The sequence below is a fragment of the Phocoena phocoena genome, chromosome 18, assembly GCF_963924675.1.
Source record: "Phocoena phocoena chromosome 18, mPhoPho1.1, whole genome shotgun sequence".
In the NCBI taxonomy this organism is placed as follows: domain Eukaryota; kingdom Metazoa; phylum Chordata; class Mammalia; order Artiodactyla; family Phocoenidae; genus Phocoena; species Phocoena phocoena.
This window is the reverse complement of record NC_089236.1, coordinates 77,946,539-77,967,574: the sequence shown is the minus strand read 5'-3', so window position 1 is coordinate 77,967,574 and position 21,036 is coordinate 77,946,539. Positions and strand designations below refer to the sequence as shown.

Below are 21,036 nucleotides of genomic sequence, written 5' to 3'. Positions count from 1 at the left end.
ATATATATTTATAATTGTTATATCTTCTTCTTGGATTGATCCTTTGATCATTATGTAGTATCCTTCCTTGTCTCTTGTAACATTCTTTATTTTAAAGTGTATTTTATCTGATATGAGTATTGCTACTCCAGCTTTCTTTTGATTTCCATTTGCATGGAATATCTTTCTCCATCCCCTCACTTTCAGTCTGTACGTGTCCCTGGGTCTGAAGTGGGTCTCTTGTAGACAGCATATATATGGGTCTTGTTTTTGTATCCATGCAGTGAGCCTGTGTCTTTTGGTTGGAGCATTTAAATCCATTCATGTTTAAGGTAATTATCGATATGTATGTTCCGATTACCATTTTCTTAATTGTTATGGGTTTGTTTTTGTAGGTCCTTTTCTTCTCTTGTGTTTCCCACTTAGAGAAGTTCCTTTAGCATTTGTTGTAGAGCTGGTTTGGTGGTGCTTTTAAGAATTCTCTACATTTTGCTTCTCTGTAAAGCTTTTGATTTCTCCGTTGAATCTGAATGAGATCCTTGCTGCGTAGAATAATCTTGGTTGTAGGTTCTTCCCTTTCATCACTTTAAATATATCGTGCCACTCCCTTCTGGCTTGTAGAGTTTCTGCTGAGAAGTCAGCTGTGAACCTTATGGGAATTCCCTTGTATGTTATTTGTGGTTTTTTCCTTGCTGCTTTCAATAATTTTTCTTTGTCTTTAACTTTTGTCAGTTTGATCACTATGTGTCTTGGCATGTTTCTCCTTGGGTTTATCCTCCTGGGACTCTCTGCACTTCCTGGACTTGGGTGGCCATTTCCTTTCCCATGTTAGGGAAGTTTTCAACTATAATCTCTTCAAATATTTTCTCGGGTCCTTTCTCTCTCTCTTCTCCTTTTGGGACCCTTATAATGCAAATGTTGTTGTGTTTAATGTTGTCCCAGAGGTCTCTTAGGCTCTCTTCATTTCTTTTCATTCTTTTTTTTTTTTTTTATTCTGTTCTGTTGCAGTGAATTCCACCATTCTGTCTTCCAGGTCACTTATCCGTTCTTCTGCCTCAGTTATTCTGTTATTGAGTCCTTCTAGTGTATTTTTCATTCCAGTTATTGTATTATTCATCTCTGTTTGTTTGTTGATTAATTCTTCTAGGTGTTTGTTCTATAATTCTTCTAGGTCTTTGTGAAACATTTCTTGCATCTTCTCGATCTTTGCCTCCATTCTTTTTCTGAGGTCCTGGATCATCTTCACTGTCATTATTCTGAATTCTTTTTCTGGAAGGTTGCCTATCCCCACTTCATTTAGTTGTTTTTCTGGGGTTTTATCTTGTTCCTTCATCTGGTACATAGCCCTCTGCCTTTTCATCTTGTCTGTCTTTCTGTGAATGTGGTTTTTGTTCCACAGGCTGCAGGATTGTAGTTCTTCTAGCTTCTTCTGTCTGCCCTCTGGTGGATGAGGCCATCTCGATCATATTATTTTTAAATAATATAAAAAATAATTATTATTAATAATAAAATAATAATTATTTTTAAATTATTTGAAAAAATAATTCAATATTTGACTGAAACAAGCATAACAGGCCTCTGACAGTAAGATCTTTGAAGACTGCTTACTCTAGATACGTTTTGTGTTAATTTCAGTTTTTGTTGTTGTTAATGATGTTATCCTATATTATCCTTAGAACCTTCACACTATTTCGACCTCACCATCCTGAGGGCTTTATTGGTATTTGGATTTTTGACTAAGATTTGAAGGGGACTATATTCTAGCATTGGATTTCCATCATGAACTTGTTTCTACAGGTATTTTAAGAGGAAGGGAAATAATTGGGTATTATAAAAAAAACTCTTTTATTCCCACATTTTATGGATTTTTTTTAAAAAAAGGTATGCCCTTCTCTAGATAATTGATGATGCAAAATTTGTAAGTTGCTTCATGCACGAAACTCTATTTCATGCCTAATTTAGAATGGCTGATTTTGATGCCAAGATTATTCTCCATGGCTGTGTTCGTTCGTCTATAGCGTTGTGTTCTTTTCTCCTCAAATTCTGAATCTCATCATTTGAGGGTATAGTGATAGTCACTTCCATGGTTGGTATATAAACTTTTAAAAAATTAGTACAGCACACTGCACTGGCGTTCAAGAATAAAACCGTTAGATGCAGTTGCCTCAAAGCATTTTGGGTAGTATTACACAAGCTTCTTTTTCTCATCTTCCACTTTAAGTTCTTGCTGCTGTGGTAACAGTGGTTGTGGATCTCACTTGGGCTGCCATATCGTCTTGGACCTTGCCTCCGGCACATCACGGGAAAGAGATGACTAAGGGGACCTGTTTCTAGGGGATTTTAACTCTGCCCATTCAGCCTTGAACCCCAGCGCACGAGCGGCCACAACTGTGGAGTCTGGCTTAGAAAGGACCGGCATGATGTGCCCAGCTGTTTGCTTTTTCCGTAACCCTCGTGGAGATTTGCTGAAGGCTCGGAGGAAGAATTGGGCCCATGTGCAGTGTGTGCTGTTTGCCAGCTAATTGTATAGCTGATTAAATGCTTATCCTGTCTGTGTGCTCTACTCTGGTTCCCAGAATAGCCTTGGACAGGGTATGGGATATTAGATTATTCATGTGTACTTTTGCCTGAACAAAAGATTAGGAAACTTAAAAAAAAAAATATGTGCGAGATGGCAAGAGCCATGTTCACGGGGGAGTCACTTCCTCTTTAGCTACTTAATTTCAAATCTCTTGGGATATGGAGCTTGCTTAAGTGTTCCGGTGACATTGGGGAAAGAATGTGGGCCTGTGGTGAAAGCCGGGACTGGGAATTCAGATTTCTGAATCCTGTTCCCAGGAGCACGCAGGGGTCACCCAGTGACATGTGACGCGTCAGTGAAGCATCAGAATCCCAATTTCCCTATCTGTGCAATGGACATAAAAGGGGCTAAGTCGATGTGGGTGAACTATTTAATATTTGCTGGGAACCAGCTTGCTCTAGTGACCTAGAAGAAACACGGACGGAGGTAGAGGTTGACCTCATTTCTATTTGTGGCTTTAGTGCTGACTCAATGAGAAACTTGTAGAAATCAGCTAATCTGGCTCTGGGTCTCCATGCAGTCAATGATGAAAATGAGAATTATAAAATCTTATCTGCACTGGGTCTCCTAGTGATACTGCCGATATTAACTAAGTACTAAAAATATGCCACCAAATGCCTTAGGAAGCTTTTCTGCTGACGTGCCTTTCGTATTTCCTTCGCATCTCATGCCAGGTTATTTGAGGATACTCGGTTCAGTGTTCACAGTTTTTAGCCAGCGGTTCAATTCTATTTTGGGTAGAATTTTCCCACATCTGAATCAAGGGAGGAGGTTGATATGATGTCAGCGTACAATCCGGATTTTGTACATTTGTATTTGCTGTTATTTTAGGTTAAGAATGAATGTATTTAAGTAACTTTACATTTGAACAAGCCTTGGTCTGAGAATGTTTTTCTTTCCCGGGCCTCAGGGAGGATGAGCCAGTGTTCTGTGTCAAGTCCTATGCTGGGCTCTGGGGAATATTAGCATCTGTTCTTCCTGGTTGATCCCTCGATGCAGCTGGTCCAAAGGGCTGGGCCAAACTGCAGGGCTTAACTTTCTTTACTCCATTTAGTATCTGTTGGTCTCCTCTAGAGTTTGAAATAATCTCTTTCCCATTTATTCACACACTGTTTCTGGCTTCCTGCCTCCTACACTTCCAATGACTCCCACGATCTGTGGAGGTCCAGCGATTGGAGACCGAAGTTCAGAACCACGTTTCTGCATTTCAGAAAATGCAACAGACGCACAATTCACCAGCAAGTTCTGGGACTGGCCGAGTGGTTTGGAAAGAAGGATGACTTTGGAAGTTTGGGTTCTGTGTCCTTTCATTTATGCAACGTTGAATAACTTGAAGTAACTTTTGGTGATGTGCTATTTTGGGTGGTAAATGTTTATGTGATGTAATGTATAGCTTGTCAGTTTATTTTTTACTTTGAACTAACATAACTGTAGGGAAAGTAAGGAATCCTGTCTGTAATCTCCGACATGTCTTCTGTTTTTGAAAATTGGCTAAAGATGCTTACTTAATCTACCCAATTTACCTTGTGAGGTTGCACCGAAGTCCACATACTGTGAAGAGAATAGATTTTCTTGAATTCCTGTCCTGATTTTAGGCTATTTCATAACGGCAAAAAGTGTGGCCGTCTCCCTCAATATCCTTAATCAGGCCACTGGGTCACTGATGCTTGCAGAGGAAACTATTTCCAGTATCAGACGGTAACGCCTCATCTCTCCACGTTCTTGTCCCCGTTGTATTTCTTCTTCTTAGTGTCTTGTGCTCACATGGCCTAGATCTCCATTCTCTGACATCAAGCCTGAATTGTCTTTGCCTGTCTCTTCACACATTCATTTTCCTTTCATCCTTCAAGGGCCTCCTCAAAGCCAGAATCCCAGCCACGTGTGTGGATCCTGAATAATATTCATTATGTTAAGAATACATTTTATTTCTTTTTGCTCCTCGAGGGCAGAGACTGTAATTAAACCTCGAGTCTACCTTTGCAAAAAAAAAAAACCCAGTTTTTTAAGAGATGCTTATGCAAACCCATCGTCAGACTGTTCACTGCACAGAAAAGTCTCAGCATCTTGCCCTGAAACTGCCACTGTGAGCTCTGCCTACACACCTCCTAAAGGGGAGCCTTGACTGATGTCTGCTCACAGAATCTCGGCGCTGTGTCTGCCAACAACAAGAAGATTCCACTCATCAAATGAGGTTATAAGCCATTCAGTGAAAAAAAATCCCCAACTATCTGTGATTTTATTTCCCCAACAAATTACTTAGCCTTTAGAATACAGTGTATAGAAAGCATTGGACCAGGGGTCACACGTGAAACATCCCTGCCCTCAAAAGAGCTAAAAAAGAGCAGAGAAAAGTCTCTGAGATGGGACGTAGGTGGCAGCGTCTCTTTTCAGATGCGCATGGTAGGCTGGCTGCTGGGTGATGCTGAGTGAGGCTGATTTCTCCTTCCACCTGCCCTTGGTCTGACTTGCTCTTTCGTCCTCTGCAGGGAGAAAGAGGTCTCCCAGGGTTACAAGGTGTCATCGGGTTCCCGGGAATGCAAGGACCTGAGGGGCCGCAGGGACCACCAGGACAGAAGGTGAGCTTGGCTGTCGTGGGCGCAGGGGCTTGGGGGAGTGGACTTAAGATGATCTGTGTCGCTTTTGCGACGAGTGGTCATTGTGGCATGTCTGTCTGTTCCAGGGTGACACCGGAGAACCAGGACTGCCAGGAACTAAAGGGACAAGAGTGAGTACGATTGTCATGAAGTTGGTAATGACTGTGGGCGGGATCTGATACAGGGGTGCTTCCACAGGGAGGGCCCTTTACCCTCCCCACCCCCAGACAGTCCCGAGGGGCATCCTGTGCCCTCCTTCCTCTGTCCCCCCCTCCCTCTGCCTCTGTGCTCAGAGCCCAGACAGCATGTGTCCTGGGCACGAGGGCCCAGGATGGGTGGAACCCGTGTCCTCGACCTCCAGTCCTGCCCCTGGAGCTGCTCACTTCTTGTCTTCTGTACACGTGTTTTCTCTCCTCTCTCCTTCCTCAAGGATTCCTGTAGGCGTATTTAATTGGGGGAGGGGGGATGACACGCCTACAGGTCTTTGAAGAAAGATGTCTTCATTTAATGTGAAAAGTGGTAACGTGTTCAGAGCTGCATTCCCTCTTCCGTCTTCACGGTCTGCTTTCTTTGCTACTCCCGTTCCTGGGACGTGCAAACAGGGAGACCTTTGAAAGCAGAAAAATAGGAAGACACTGTAAAATGTACACATTTTAATTCTGTTACTGTTACTTAGTGGAAAGGGAAGTGTGCCCGGTAACCCGCCTTCCTGGGTCTTTAGGGCAGAAGATAGGGGACAACATTGTAACTGTCTGGGATGGAGAATACCTGGATTTCAGCCAGAAAAAACTTGGATTTTCTTCCCTCAATGAACTGATTTATGCCATACACTCTACTTCCCAGCTGTTTGAGATTCTTTTTCTTTCTTTAAGGCTTGTTTGAGATTTTAATGTAAATTTATCTATCTGTCTATCTACCACCTAGAAATTACAAAGGATGAGATGAGGGCAGAGTTATTTTGTGGATGTGCAGCCTTGAGTTTAGAATTATTTAATCGTCAGCTTTTGATGATGAAGAGTTGCTACTGAAACGCCAGGCCATCTGGCTACCTGGGCTAGACCCTAAGATGCCTCCCTGTCTGCTTAGGGCCGATGTTCCAAATGTCAATAATTAGGGTCCGACATCCTCAGCCAGGTGGGTGCAAGTGGAAGGAAATGATGTTCTCCCACGCTCAATGAAAACGTTTTCATCTCCATCCTTACAGGGACCCCCAGGAGCATCTGGTTACCCTGGAAACCCAGGACTTCCTGTATGTATATAAAAGGCACCTGCTTCCTTTATAAGATGTTCGATGTGAGCTATGGCAACATCAGTGATTTTTCTGATTTGGCTACTTGTTCACCTTGTTAATTGCAGGGTATTCCTGGCCAAGATGGTCCTCCGGGTCCCCCAGGTATCCCAGGATGCAACGGGACGAAGGTAAATTTAGAACCGGGAGCCTCCCTGCTTGGTGCGTGTTCATCTAACTTTGCACCTGGAGAAGTCAGGCAAAGTTGTCCCATGAACACAGTTTTAATTGCCACAGTTGGAAGGTTACTCGTCTTACACCTTTCTTTATTTGGTGAGGAAACACAGTTTTCCCACGTTTAACGTTCAGGAAAGACATCATTGTGCCTTTCTATTTAGTAGACTTTTATTCTAAAATTGCCTTAAACGTGAAATTTCTCACCTATAATCTATTACTAAAGCACATAAGAAAATGCTATTATTAATTCTTGTCTCTATTAGTTAAATTCTCAAATATTATATTTCTTCTGTCATGAAGCAGCACTGAGCAGCAGAGCTTGTAACAATTTTTAGAAAATGATTTTCACCAACAAATGAAGCATGCCTGAAGGGTAGGATGGGGTAACGGATGGGAGCACGGCCTTTGAGAGTGACTGTCTGCTGTCCCCCCAGGGTGAGAGAGGGCCTCTGGGGCCTCCGGGTTTGCCTGGATTCGCTGGAAATCCTGTGAGTATTGGGCTGTTATGTAAGAATTTCTTCGGTGCTACTTTCTCTCTTCTCATTCCATTGCCTTTCTTTTCCCTTTTTTGCCCTCATATCATAATGCTAATGTTGTTTTGAGAAAAACAAAACTGATACCAACTTTTTCTTTTCTAGGGGCCGCCAGGGTTGCCGGGAATGAAGGTGCGTTATTTTATTTTACCGGATTCATTCCAGGCTTCTGTTTAAAACAGATGCCATAAAAGTAACTTTACTTTGAATCACTTTGGTTGGTTGATTGCCTAGTAACCTATTTGTCTGAACTCTGCTACATTAAAAGAGTACCTAGGTCCTATACACAGACTTAAATTTTAGAACCTAAAGTTTCAACACTAGGCACAGTTTCTTCATAGGAAATAAGCAGTGATGGGAAGCATGGTGTGATGGGAAATATTAGTGATGGGATGTGAGTCCCTGATACTCCTCGTCCAGAGCCATGGGTGGGGCTGTCGTCAGGACTCTGCAGAGAAACAGAACCAGTAGGACGTGCGTGGAGATGTTTGTGTATTATGTGTGTGCCATACGTATACAACATGCACATATAAGGATAGATAGAGTGAGTGAGAGAGGGAGATATAATTTAAAAATATATATTTTACATATTATATAATACATAATATGTTATTGTATATCAATTATATTATATGTTGATTTATATTATATAATATATAATACATATTATAATATTTAATTATGTTATATACTAATTTAATTATATATTTCAATATATAATATAATTTAAATATATTGAGATAAAATAAATTCCTTATTTTAAGGAGTTATATGATTGTGGGAGCTGGCAAGTCCACAATCCGTGGGGCAAGGATTCAGGCTGGAGACCCAGGGAAGAGCGACGGTCGGGTTCAAGGGCTGTCTGTAGGCAGAGTCCGCCTTCCTCATGGGAGTCCGTCTTTTTTCTCTTAAGGCCTTCAACCCATGGGGTGGGCTCCCCACCGTGGAAGGTCATCTGCTTTACTTCAAAGCTACTGATTTAAATGTCCATCTTATTTAAAAGTACTTTCACGTCAACCTCAGACTGGTGTGTAACCAAGTATCTGGATACTGTGGCCTGGCCACGTTGACACCTAAAACATATTCTCACTGCTTTTCCGAACATGATCGTGCTGGGTCTTTTCTTGAAAGATAATCCTTCTGCTGTGAGGACAGCCTGTGGTCACATAGCCTTTGGACCAGAGACCGGGCCCCTGTCTAGAACTCGTGCCTGGGGGCCCGTCACGTGGAAGCATCACACATCCTTCTGTTCAGCGGTCTCCACGTTCTGCCCTGGTTGCAGCCCCCTAATGCTGGTCATTAAGACATGTGAACCCAGGAGACGGCCAGTCTGTTTATTCCAAGCTTGGACAGAGGCTAAACCCCAGACTTGGGCTGGTTCCACACCAGCAGTGCATGCCTCTTACGCTGTAGGTTTACATTCTCTTTGCATAAATATCAGTATTTGTGACTTTATCTTATTTTTCATCCCTTAGGGGGATCCAGGTGAAATACTTGGCCATATACCAGGAACCCTGTTGAAAGGTGAAAGAGGATTTCCTGGACCCCCAGGAACACCTGTAAGCATTTGCTAAATAATTATGAGCACATGCCGAGTCTCCTCCTGGTTTGCATTTTAATTCTTTTCTTTCTCAATGAATTATAGGGTTCTCCAGGACTGCCAGGGCTGCAAGGTCCTGTTGGCCCCCCGGGATTCACTGGACCACCAGTAAGTTTGGGGGGAATATCCCTCGGAGGCATTCAGAGAACAACTGTGGTGAGGGGTGAAAACACATAAAATGGAATGAAAACTTTACACAGTGGTGATCTCTCTTAATTTGGATGTGAGAATGAGCTTCTATCTTTTTTTAAAAATTTTATTAGAGTATGGTTGATTTACAGTGTTGTGTTAGTTTCAGGTGTACAGCAAAGTGAATCAGTTATACATACAAGTATATCCACTCTTTTTTTTTAGATTCTTTTTCCATATAGGTCATTACAGAATACTGAGTAGAGTTCCCTGTGCTCTACAGTAGGTTCTTATTAGTTATCTATTTGAGCTTCTATCTGAAGGGATGTTTGATTGGCACTTATGGTCCACGTATCCCCAGAGCTGTGGGAAAAGGATGCTAATGGTACCTCATGCCGAGACATCCCACAGGGACAACATGTTGATTTTTCGTGGGGCTGTGTGGATGTGAGCGCATCCTGTGAGGAGGGGATTCAGAGATGGACAAGTCAGGCCCTGCCCTGGACTTTTTAATGATTATAAAAAGCATTCTGAAATTTTGTTGCAAACACAGGAACTTGGGGGACTTCATACCATCTACCTGCTTAAGGAACTCATTTAACTTTTAAAGAGAGGCAGCAGTTTTCAAAGTGGTCAAGCGTTTCCACACTAGAAACGCTAAGGCTTGTCAAGGGTTTGGCTGGTTTCATCCACCGTCTGATAGCCCAGCAGATGCTCAGATCAGTGCATTCCACAGGCCAACCCCTAAGATTTTGAAGGGTTTCCATCCCTGTTAATAATTGTCCTGAACTAATTTCTGGTTACTTTCAAAGTTTAACGGTTCTATAGCACAGGAAAAATATTTAACAAATAAATTATCACCTTAACCGTGATATCTGAAGATAACGTCAGTACAGAAAAGCATTTAAAACTTACCAGGGTTGTGAACTATATTTAATTAAAATGCTCTGTCCTACAGGGTCCCCCAGGCCCTCCTGGCCCTCCAGGTGAAAAGGTAAAGATTATTTTTCATTTGTCTTTCTTTGACATTGGTATAAGGCTACCGTGAAATTTCTGTAACTCATTTTTTACATCTCTTTAAAAAGTTTTGGGAAATTATAATTTCTTTACCTGTCTATATATTTATCATCTGTCTATGCACCTATCCATCAGTCTACCTAACCTGTCATCACTTATCCTACTGATCTGTTGATCTGTCAATCTGTTGATCTATCGATCCTTCCTTCCATCCATCCATTAGTTATGGAATCATTGATCTTTTCCTTAGATTTGTAAAGCCAGAGTCTAAAAATCTTAAACTTTTTTAAAAAGGTTTTTATAGGATTCTTTTTCAATAATACTTAAAAAAAACCTTTTTATAGACATTGAATACAACATGACCACAACTTTCTTGAAAGGATTATGTCACTGGGAGACGAAGTTATCGCCTTAAATGTACCATCTTGTTGCATTTCACGTCATGTTTGTTACACGATTTTGAACAAAGTAATGCTAATAACGGATTCTACTTCTTAATCAACAGGGGCAAATGGGCTTGAGTTTTCAAGGGCCAAAAGGTGACAAGGTGAGCGCTGTTTGCTTTGGGGAGCTTTCTTGGTTAAAATCCCAGTTCTAAGCACGATGAGGTTTCTGCCTCCGGGCCTCCTCTTGCACGCTCATAACGATGGATACCCTTCTCGGAACGTTCTTGAGTTTGTTAGTGTTTTCCCTGAAGGCACGGCTGGAATTCCCTGAGGTGACTCTACGTGGGATCTGCCGGTGCAGTGAGGCCATTTATCCCACTTCTCTGTTCATACATTCAATCAAAATGTTCTCAGACCTGGACTTCATTATAAAAAAGTCAAATTTAGGACCTGTTAGTAGCATAACCATTATATTAAGCCCTGTAAAGACGAAAGCCATCGTACCAGAGCTGGGGGGAAAGAACCTTGGAGGCAGGAATGCACAGGCCAGAGCAGGCAGCCCTCCTCCTGCTGAGAAAGGATGAGAGGCCGGCAGTGGGTCCCTGATGCTCTGGGGATCTCTCCACCCCTTTCCCTGGACCCGACCCGCGGAACGGACACCAAGTGGCCATCCTTGGAACTGCGGCTGCACCTGGCCCAGCTCCCAGGTGCTCAAGCCAGTGTAGACGACTGCCAAGTGTAGTGGAGGTCCGGGCAGAGTGGATGAGCGCTGGCTTCCTCTTCCCACCCCAGATTTCCACCCAGTCTTTTTATAAACCTCACAGTAAAGTGATTCTGCAGTTGATGCAGTTCAAGTTTTTGGACCTCCTTTGTCGTGGGATGGCTGGGGTTCCTGTATTTCCCGTTGTACCCAGCAGTTAGGATTCTGAGGAAGAGATCCCTGATGCTTCTTTTTGGTTTACGTAAAGAGACCTCCTCTCTTCCCAGGTGTTACTAGGCGGCTGGTGTGCCTTTCCTCCGTGCCATCAAATGTGACAGACCAGCATATGTGTCCCGGCGTGTATACATGTGCTGTCTGTCTCCATGCGTGGTCTGTACATATATGCACACATCCATCTGTCGTACAGATGTTCAAGTTCCGTTGTTATGGGGTGACCCCTGAGTGGGAAAGCCTCCTCCTGGCTTTATATCCTTAGTGGACCATCTTCCTTCTGAAACTTAATTTTCTGCTGAGGCAAGGACAGGCTGGAACAGAGTACAATCACATTTTCAAACCAGATGTTCTCTTCTGGGCTTTTCCCTCCTCTGCATTTCTCTTCCCTGTATAATTACCTTTATGCCTAATTAATCCCAAATGTTTGCATCAACAGGGTGATCAAGGGGTCAGTGGGCCCCCAGGAGTCCCAGGACAAGCTCAAGTTCGAGAGAAAGGAGAGTATGCTGCAAAAGGAGAGAAGGTGGGACAGACTTTGTCCAGTGAACGCCAGCTTCCTAACTGTGGACAGATTCCAAGGCATAAAGAGAGACTGGGTCAAAATTCAGTTTCTCTGGTTATATTCGCCCTGACCTGAAAACAGGTTTTTATAGACCACCCATCCCATAAAAAGTGAGCTTCTTGAGGGCAGAGGCAGCTGGACCTGGGTTGGAGCGAGACTGGTTTGAGGCTGACCCTCTGTGTGAGGGTTTCTTAAATGCACCAAGGTTGGGAGGGGATGGCTGGGACACAGGAGGGAGAGAGCTGAGGGTGGAAGGAGGCTGCAGTTGCTGTGGGTCAGACGTATTAACTCTGCCCTTCTTATATCCATAATCCAGTTGATGGCAGGAAGTGGATGCTATAGACCAATGTGAATTTCTTGGTTACTATATCAGGAAAAGGTGTTTTTTCCCTTTTACCTGTTCCACGTAGCATATAAAAACTGATATAGCCACTAGATAGTGCTAATCTTTCTCTTTTTGAAACTTATTTTAGGGCCAGAAAGGTGAACCTGGATTTCAGGTAAGGACTGAAACCTTGTTTATCATTATCATTTTGTGGAAAAGACTGTAATGTGTTCCACCTTCAGTGGAATGCTTACTTAATTTAATAGTTTATTTAAATATACGAATGACTCTAACTCTTGCTCTTTTTGTCTTTTAGGGGATGCCAGGGGTTGGAGAGAAAGGTGAACCCGGAAAACCAGGACCCCGAGTAAGTGCTTTCAAAAGTCCTGTAGAGAATGGACTTGAGGACGTGGGGAGGGGGAAGGGTAAGCTGGGACGAAAGTGAGAGAGTGGCATGGACATATATACACTCCCAAATGTAAAATAGGTAGCTAGTGGGAAGCAGCCGCATAGCACAGGGAGATCAGCTCGGTGCTTTGTGACCACCTGGAGGGGTGGGATAGGGAGGGTGGGAGGGAGACGCCAGAGGGAGGAGATGTGGGGATGTATGTATACGTATAGGTGATTCACTTTGTTACACAGCAGAAACTAACACACCATTGTAAAGCAATTATACTCCAATAGAGATGTTTAGAAAACAAAGTCCTCTTATTCCTGATGTGAAATCATTTCTCCTGCATTCCTAGAATCACAGGTTCATAGGAGCATAGATTGAAAGAGATCGTAGGGGGCTCTCCTCTGCTGAAGAGCCTTTCTGAAGCCCTGGGAGCAGGAATAAGGAGGTGGTCACCATCAGAAAGGCCCCCCAGGACGGCTGAGGCCCTTTGTTATTCAGATGATTCCTCCGCCCCCCCCCCGCCACCAGACAGCGGCCCCTGCTGGCCCCTCACTGAAAGCCAGCTGTCCGCCTGCTCAGAGCACCAGGCACCCTTCCCGGCCGCCTCCCAAGCCCGCTGGGAGCTCTGTCCAGAGCCCAGATGCTCAGGTGCCTCTAGCGGCCTGAGTGCAGTGACAGGAGACCCACCCACCTCCAGTAGCTGAGGCAGTTCAGTTTCTACCCTGAAACGATGCATGGAAACTTCTCTTAAAGTGAGTCAGTGCTGTACCGTCTGCCAGATACTCACTTGCCGGTAAGAAAACGTCTCTGGTGTAGACTCGGCTGCCAGACGTAATGATGTCTTAGAAGATTTGGAGCTAATCAACCTCCAATTTTTTAAATTGAAAAGTCTTCTTCTATTGTTGTAACTCTTTTAGTTCATAGTTCTTTAATGTATCTTCCATGATTTGTTACTGTAGCATGGCCAACTCACCCAGAGGATTCATACAACATAGTAACTTGTATTTGATTCAGACCCTTGGTGTTAGAGCATGCTTATTATTATTATCTATGCTCTACTAATATTTACATCTTTATTGTACAGGGAAAACCGGGAAAAGATGGTGAAAAAGGAGAAAAAGGGGGTCTGGTAAGTATTTCTCTGTGGTTTTGTAAAAGCAAAGCTGTTACCCTCACTTGCTGATGATTGCTGTTGCTTTCTGTTCCATTTTAGGGGTTTCCAGGGGATTCGGGGTACCCAGGACTCCCAGGCCGAGAGGGTTTAAAGGTAAGTGGTGACCCTACTTTGAATTTTTGCCTTCATTTTGTTCAACCGAGAGGTTTTTTCTAGAATAAAGGACCATGCACTCAAAGAATACAACTTATGTATGCTCCATGTGAGGAAAAACACAACCTAGTGGTTCTGTTTTAAAAGGCGAAAGATTTATACGATCTGAAGAGAAAGCAGAGTAGTGGTTCTGTTTTGTGCATAAATTTTTAAAGAAAAAAATATAAAATGTTTCACGTGTTTAAGTTTTTATGTGTTTTTTGTAGTAGATAAATTTTGCCTGATTATGAAACAAAGAAAATGCAGAAACATGTAGAGGAGAAAAGAAAGCCTGTGTAATTTTTCTATTACCCACTCAGAAATGGTCAGAGTTAATAATTGTCCCATGTACACACACATACATGAGATTTTTAAAAAGTGGTATTGCCTGATATATCTTGCTTTTCCCCTCAATGACATAATGAGGATATATTTCAACATCCATAAATGTGGTGATACATCAACACTTATGATATCCATACCTTTCACTGCATGTTATGTAGATCGTTGACACATTTTTCTCATTATAAGTATCTTTATCCACTTGTCTGATCATCTCCCATCCTAAATTCCTAAAAAGTATAATTTTGGGGTTAATTTGGGGAAGGTTTTGTCATAGGCAATAAAATTGCCCCCAGAATTGCACTTCCATCACCCTGGGACCCTTTCATTTGACAACTATTTGTTATGAAACTTTAAAAAATATTTGCCAATCGGATACTCAAAGAAAACTCATTGTTGGTTTATTTTTCTCTTTTAATCATGAGACTAGGTAATGTAAATTTCTACTAAAATGAGAAATGGATTTGAAACATTTATCTTTAACAGTAGGGAGAGGACCTCAGGGTTGGTTTATCAACGCCAGTGACAAAGGGAGAAATCCTTTTCTAAGACTGTAACTTTATGAGAAAGTCAATTCTTGTAGATTGGGAAAGGTAAATATGTTTAGAATATATTAGCTAAGATTTTTTTAAGCTCCCATAGATATTTCTAAAATCTCTTCTTTTATTCAAATTAGAAAAATCAAAACATCTAATTCTGGTTTAACACCTGACTTTAAAGCCTTAGCTTAAAAGGAAAAAAAAAAAGGAAAAAAAGGGGAAAAATGTGCATTTGTGAAATAATGTGCATGTATCAGGACATTTGAAAGTGTCGTTATGGGGACTTCCCTGGTGGCGCAGTGGTTGAGAGTCCGCCTGCCGATGCAGGGGACGCGGGTTCGTGCCCCGGTCCGGGAGGATCCCCCATGCCGCGGAGCAGCTGGGCCCTTGAGCCATGGCCGCTGAGCCTGCGCGTCCGGAGCCTGTGCTCCGCAACGGGAGAGGCCACGACAGTGAGAGGCCCGCGTACCGCAAAAAAAAAAAAAAAAAAAAGAAGTGTTTAAAAGTGTTGTTATGATACTTATATAAGAATATTAGATACAAAAGGATTGATTTCTTTGAATTTTTCATCTAATAGGGGTTAAGTTAAGCCTCAAAGTGATGAGAATTTATCCATCCAATGTTTTCCAGTCATGCTGGATTTTAAGGGGAAAGAAAAAACCATAAGTATCCTTTTATCATGACTTCCAATGCAGAGTTAGACAGTCTTACACCAAAATCCTCAAATAAAATGATTTCTTTAAGAAAACACTTTTAGCCACCCTAAGCTTTCATGTCATTTTATTTCATTTATTTTTTTATTGTATTGAAAAACCACTGTACGGGATTTCCCGGGCAGTCCAGTGGTTAAGACTCCACGCTTCCACTGCAGGGGGCATGGGTTTGATCCCTGGCTGGGGAACTAAGACCCTGTATGCCGCAAAGTGTGGCCAAAAATAAAAGAAAACAAAAAGCAGAAAACCCACCATATACGAATTCAACTTGCAAATGATTCCGTTGAGGTTCTCTGAGAAGCATGAGCTCTTTTGTAACGCGGATAATTAGCCTTCCATTTATGTTTTGTAGAAATCTCAATTTTCGGATGTCACACTATGCAAAGCAAGGGGAGATGTATGGATTTTGGTGGTAATAGTTGCAGAGCACTTTAGACTAATCACAGTGAGAGATTCTAAGGAGGGGACAATCCTCTTAGTGTACAGTGGGCACAATCTATTTTTCTAGGAAAAAAGAAAGTTCAACCCTGCTGCTGGCAAGGCAACCTTTATAATTAAAAAATACAAGTAAAGTTATTTTTCTTTTATAGGGAGACAAAGGTGAAGCCGGCCCTCCTGGCCCACCTGGAATTGTGAGTAACAGTGACATTTGCTGTCTGTGAGATCGTTTGAAAAGAGGGAAAGAGAGAGACGGGCTGGCCTGTCCACATGCTCCACAGTGTTCCTAGAATTACGTTTTGATGGAGGGGGTACACAGAATTTGAACCGATCATTTATATTTTGTATCGTGTGGCATTTGGTATTTACTTGTTATCGTATTTGGACAATTTCTGCATATCTTTGACCACTAAAATTAAAAGAGTTGCACATGGATGAGAATATTAGCAACACATTTTGAAACTTAAAAAAATAATGGTCTGTTAAGGAAAATGCTACTCGGAGAAACAGATCATCCATGATCTGACTGTCTTAGCAAAACAACTTTTATTTTTTGCAAATAACTTTTGACTCCTTGTCCGTATACATATTTTTATATACTTGCAATCCAATGTACGTAACATTTTTTCTTCTTAAAAATGAACATTCTTCACGTTTTCAAGTTATCTTCAAACGGTCGTTTTCAGAGCGTCGTGCGATAATTGTAACCATTTTGCCCCAATTCTTTTTGGAAACAGTGAAATATGACCGTTCTCTTTGCCGCCCTCTTGCACGGGTACAACGTGGTAGTGAATGTTTGTACGTGCCTGTGTGTGTCTGTGTGTGTTAGGTGAGGGATTTGAGTAATCCTTCCTTAGGCTGCATTTCCAGAAATAGGATTACCAGATCAAAGTATTATGGGACCTCCTTATGCGTTTAACACGTCATACGATAGATGATTCCATTTCCCATATTTCTAATCCAGCAGCTGCCTTTGAATAATCTTTTTTTACCTTAACCCCATCAGCAGACCTTAATAATACCCATCATTTAACTGCTGCAGAGGAATTGCATCTTAAGGGTAATAGGCGATATTCGGCATGGTCCTTGTCTTCGAATTTCAGCTACTCAGAATTGGGGTGAACTGGTAGCTGAAATTAGAAAAATTTCAGAGAGGGCCCCGGTGCCTGCTTCTTGCCCCATATCACGAGGACCTTAAAGAAGTCCCCACTTTTGACCATTTAAAAAAGTGAAGCATAAAACCTCTTCCAATAAAAAAAAATGTGAGTGTTCCTGTTACATGTTGCCTGAGGAAATTTAAGGCAGTTTTTCAGATAATACTCTTCAGAGAAGACTGTTCTTCTTACAGCTTGCATGGACTTTGAGAAATTCCATACCCCACACCTCAGAATTAATATGTTTCTAACTTGGCTTCATTGGTAAAGCTCCTGCCAAGCAGATGGTTACAAAAGGAAGCAGAGCTGCCTGGCGAAGTTCTCTGCAAGGAGGGCAATACCAAATATCCATTTCATGTTTTCAGTACTCTCCCCTTCCCCACTCTCTTCCCCTCCCTCTCCTCTCCCCTTCCTCTTCCACACTATTCCTTCTTTACTTTCATGTGTCGTGAAATAATAAAAAATGTGTTTGTTTCTTCATCTGTGCTGTAATATACAGCACAGTCCCCTGCCATGCCCTGCAATGATCTTTTCTTCTGTAATTCAGGTGATCGGCACAGGGCCCTTGGGAGAGAAAGGAGAGCGGGGGTACCCAGGGGTTCCAGGGTTGAAAGGGGAGCCGGGCCCCAAAGGTAAGATCCTTCCCTCTTTCTTTCCCTCCTTCTCCCTCCTCCCTTCTTTCCTCTCGTCCTTTCTTTTTTTCCATTTTTGTCCTGCCCTCATGCACGTTTTGATAACACCTGAGCGCCGTGCAGGACCACGTGGTGACCGAGTGCTATTCAAGTTCATCTTTTGCAATCTCACTGGGTTTCCAGGAGCCATCTCCCTGCATCTCTGCAGTGTCAGGGGCGCGGCATCTCCCCAAGTTCAGAGCTCCCTGTCCCGGGACTGTGGGTACCCACGAGCACAGAAGTTCACAACGTAAACCACAAGTGAAACAGGCTCAGTCTGTCCCACTCTCTCTTCCTCCTTCTAGGTTTCCCAGGAATACAAGGCCCGCCGGGCTCTCCAGGTGAGCATTGTTAAATTATATTTTTAGAGTATTTGTACACCTTTTACGCGGTTTCTGTTCTGCGCGTTTATCCCCTGCATTAGTTAGATACTTGCATACAGTGGCTAGCAATTTTCTTACACATTTTTCTAGATCTGAAAACAACCTGTGCTCCTAGGACAGTGTTTATTTTGTAAATGACAGGTTAACGTGTAGTTATAAACATGTATTTCACAGGTGGGACTTCTTACGTCTCTCATCAGGTTACCCCGTCTCCCTGCCTCTGATCTATCCCCCTGCTGTTCACCTCCTTCCGGCTGCTCCCAGGGGCACCGTCGGCCTTTCGGGAGACCTCCACCCGCAGCCCAGCATCGTTGCTCTCCCTTGCCCTGTGTGGAACTGCCTTTGTTTCTCGGCTTGAGACCAGACTCAAGGCTGAAACCTCTTCTGACTAATCTAATCACCTCTAATCTTGCTTCTCGGAGGACTCCTGCGTCACTGAGCTTGTACTAAGTCTGCAGCTGTTTTGTGCTGGTTTTGCATTTCTAACGGATTGTGTAATCGGAGGCTGGGAGTTGCACTTCTCTGTATGTACAGATGCCTGTCTGTGTGCACTGCAGGCGTGTAATCCCAGGTCCTAGAGCAGAGGTAACAAGTGCTCGGCTTGAAACCCTCGGGTGCGCTGGAATCAACACCACACGAAGTGTTCACAGTTCTTACTGAAGGTTTTGGTTTAGTCTGGTTTTATTTTTAATTTTTATTTCTTATTCTTTTTTGTCAGTTTCTTTTTTCCCTTCCTGACAGTTCTTCAGTTTTAAGTCCCCCCAGAGCCCCTTCCTTTGTTTTTGCTGGAACAGACAACACCCGGACGACCCAGCCCCACTGTCTAAGAATCGCAGCAGCAGTGGCTCAAGGCCGCCTTCGCTGCCCTGCGTGCCTCCTTTCTGCTAAAATTTTGACATCTGCCCTTAAAATGCTCCCTTTTCCCTCTTTTCCATCCCTTTCCTCTCCTTGGTTGTAAAGCTTGCCGGACCTTCCAGCTGTTCTCGTGAACATGTTACCTCACGTCTCGCGGCAACATTTGCAGTTCTACTTTCTAAAACCTCCTATCTGACCCCGTTAGTGTCCTAAGCCGTTTTTAGAAACTGTCTTTGAAGCTGCTCTGGCCTTGTACGCCCCCAGTCCAGCTCCCACCCCCTGCTGACTGCGGAGGCCCTCGGCCTCAGGTCCCGCCTCCCTGCCTCTCTGAGGGTCATCCTTCATCCTTCCTTTGCTTCTCCCACACCAGTTTTGGGGTGGGGATGGGGCTGGAGCCCACGCGGATGGCCACCAGTTCTTTTACGTGCGGTGCTCGCGGGTTCAGCGACTTAACAGCCTCTCACCCGGGACTCAAGTCCACCTCTGGGGTTTGGGGGTCTGTCCGTCCTTCCTCGGGGCTCCTTCTGCCCTGACTCTTCCCATGTCACCTCACCCGTGTGTTTTCACGCCCCTGCACCTGTCGGCCAGATGCTGGGACCAGAGGCCAGCTCTCTGCTCTCTGGAGCACAGAGTCACTTCACCTGCAGCCTACTGGACCGCTGTGTCTCAAGCACTAGGTCAGAACCCTTCTCGGCTGTCACAGGGCCCTATGATCTTGTCCCCTCCAAACTCACAGCGGCTTAACTCGACTTCCGGTGCGCAGCTCTGGTCTCCCCCTTGACTTTGCGCTCTTCCCCAGGGCTGTCTCCCTTGTCCTGACTCTGCTTTTTAGCTGATTCCAGCACGCTTCCCACCCACTTTGCCTCCTGTCCACGTCTGCTTCGTTTAAGGACATTTCTTACGCCTTTCTTTATTCTCTAAGCAGAAATGGAAAGTACTCTCTCTAACCTGTTGGGGACATTATTTGCACTGAAGGAGATCCACAGAGGTTAATATCTACACAATGAGCCCCTTTTCCTTGCAGTTACTTTGTAGGGAGCCTTTGCCCAACAGCATTTACGTGGTGAGAAGCAAATGCAGTTTCTCACTTGTCCAAAGCAGTTCCCCTTTCAGCCATGGTCATTTTCCCGTGAACAGAGTTGACCATAACCAGTGTGTGCTGTCGGCATGACACTTGGTGTTGTGCTGTGTCCATGAGTTCTGTTCTGGTTTCAGGCTTCCCGGTACCAGGGCTGAGTGGTCCCCCCGGCCTCCCCGGTGAAAGAGGAGAGAAAGGCGACCAGGGCTTGCCAGGCGTGTCCTTGCCCGGACCAGGTGGAAGGGATGGGCTACCGGGCCCCCCTGGGCCCCCCGGCCCCCCTGGGCAGCCAGGCCACACAAGTGAGTACCCTCTGGGTCCATTTCGCGTGGTGTCCTGTCCAGGACAGATGGGGGGCAGGGCTAAGCTGGGCTGGGGAAGGTGTAGTGCCAGAGGCTGGGTGTCCAGCAACTTATGAATTGTTCGTATCTCACTTAGTTGTCTTTGCAAAGTTAGTCACTGCAGAAAGGAAGAGTGAACTAATGCAACTGGTTTAGAGGAATAGGGGCCAACCTAACCAGCATCTAAAGTTAGAAAGCAAACCAGTTGAGTTGTAGGGTTCTTACTGGGAAAGGAACACATTCTGTTCATCTAGAGACACAAGCTGGTACTAAGACACACACACACACACACACACACACACACACATGGAGAAGGGGCTGCGTTGTCTGTAAGTGACTTCAAATCTGAATGGTAGTTTACCTGGATTTTTCTCGTCTGCCCACTATCAAAGCTGAGCACAGAACAGGAACCTCTTGATTCAGTGAAGGGGGCTCTGTGACTCCAAGATAATCGCAATGCAAAATAAAAGAAACTTTGAGGGGATTTAAACTAATCGTTCCAGTGGGCGTAAGTTCCGACCTCCAGCATGTACTCAGCCGAGAGTCTGAGGCACGGGTCCTGTGTGGGTTACGGGAAGGGGGTCTCCATGCTGTAGGTGCCGGGTGGCTTATTTGCTGGAATGCAGACCCATCTCCATGAAAGGACTTCTCACGGATGAAGCTACGTAGGGAGGCCAGATATGGACTGGATGGAACAAGTGATTCCAGATGTGA

At 43.9% G+C, this 21,036-nt stretch overlaps 1 protein-coding gene across 1 annotated transcript in view; it reads left to right on the top strand.

The window, feature by feature from the left end:
• The window catches only part of COL4A1 (collagen type IV alpha 1 chain), a 151,164-nt gene that overhangs the window by 89,761 nt on the left and 40,367 nt on the right, over positions 1–21,036 (top strand). The window contains exons 3-21 of the mRNA XM_065895891.1: positions 5,047–5,136; positions 5,241–5,285; positions 6,359–6,403; positions 6,511–6,573; positions 7,054–7,107; positions 7,258–7,284; positions 8,628–8,711; positions 8,798–8,860; positions 9,840–9,875; positions 10,404–10,445; positions 11,655–11,741; positions 12,254–12,280; positions 12,422–12,472; positions 13,587–13,631; positions 13,716–13,769; positions 15,993–16,034; positions 17,542–17,626; positions 17,971–18,006; positions 20,119–20,283. Coding sequence (XP_065751963.1) covers positions 5,047–5,136; positions 5,241–5,285; positions 6,359–6,403; positions 6,511–6,573; positions 7,054–7,107; positions 7,258–7,284; positions 8,628–8,711; positions 8,798–8,860; positions 9,840–9,875; positions 10,404–10,445; positions 11,655–11,741; positions 12,254–12,280; positions 12,422–12,472; positions 13,587–13,631; positions 13,716–13,769; positions 15,993–16,034; positions 17,542–17,626; positions 17,971–18,006; positions 20,119–20,283 — 1,141 coding nt within the window. The remainder of the gene's footprint in view (positions 1–5,046; positions 5,137–5,240; positions 5,286–6,358; positions 6,404–6,510; positions 6,574–7,053; positions 7,108–7,257; positions 7,285–8,627; positions 8,712–8,797; positions 8,861–9,839; positions 9,876–10,403; positions 10,446–11,654; positions 11,742–12,253; positions 12,281–12,421; positions 12,473–13,586; positions 13,632–13,715; positions 13,770–15,992; positions 16,035–17,541; positions 17,627–17,970; positions 18,007–20,118; positions 20,284–21,036) is intronic.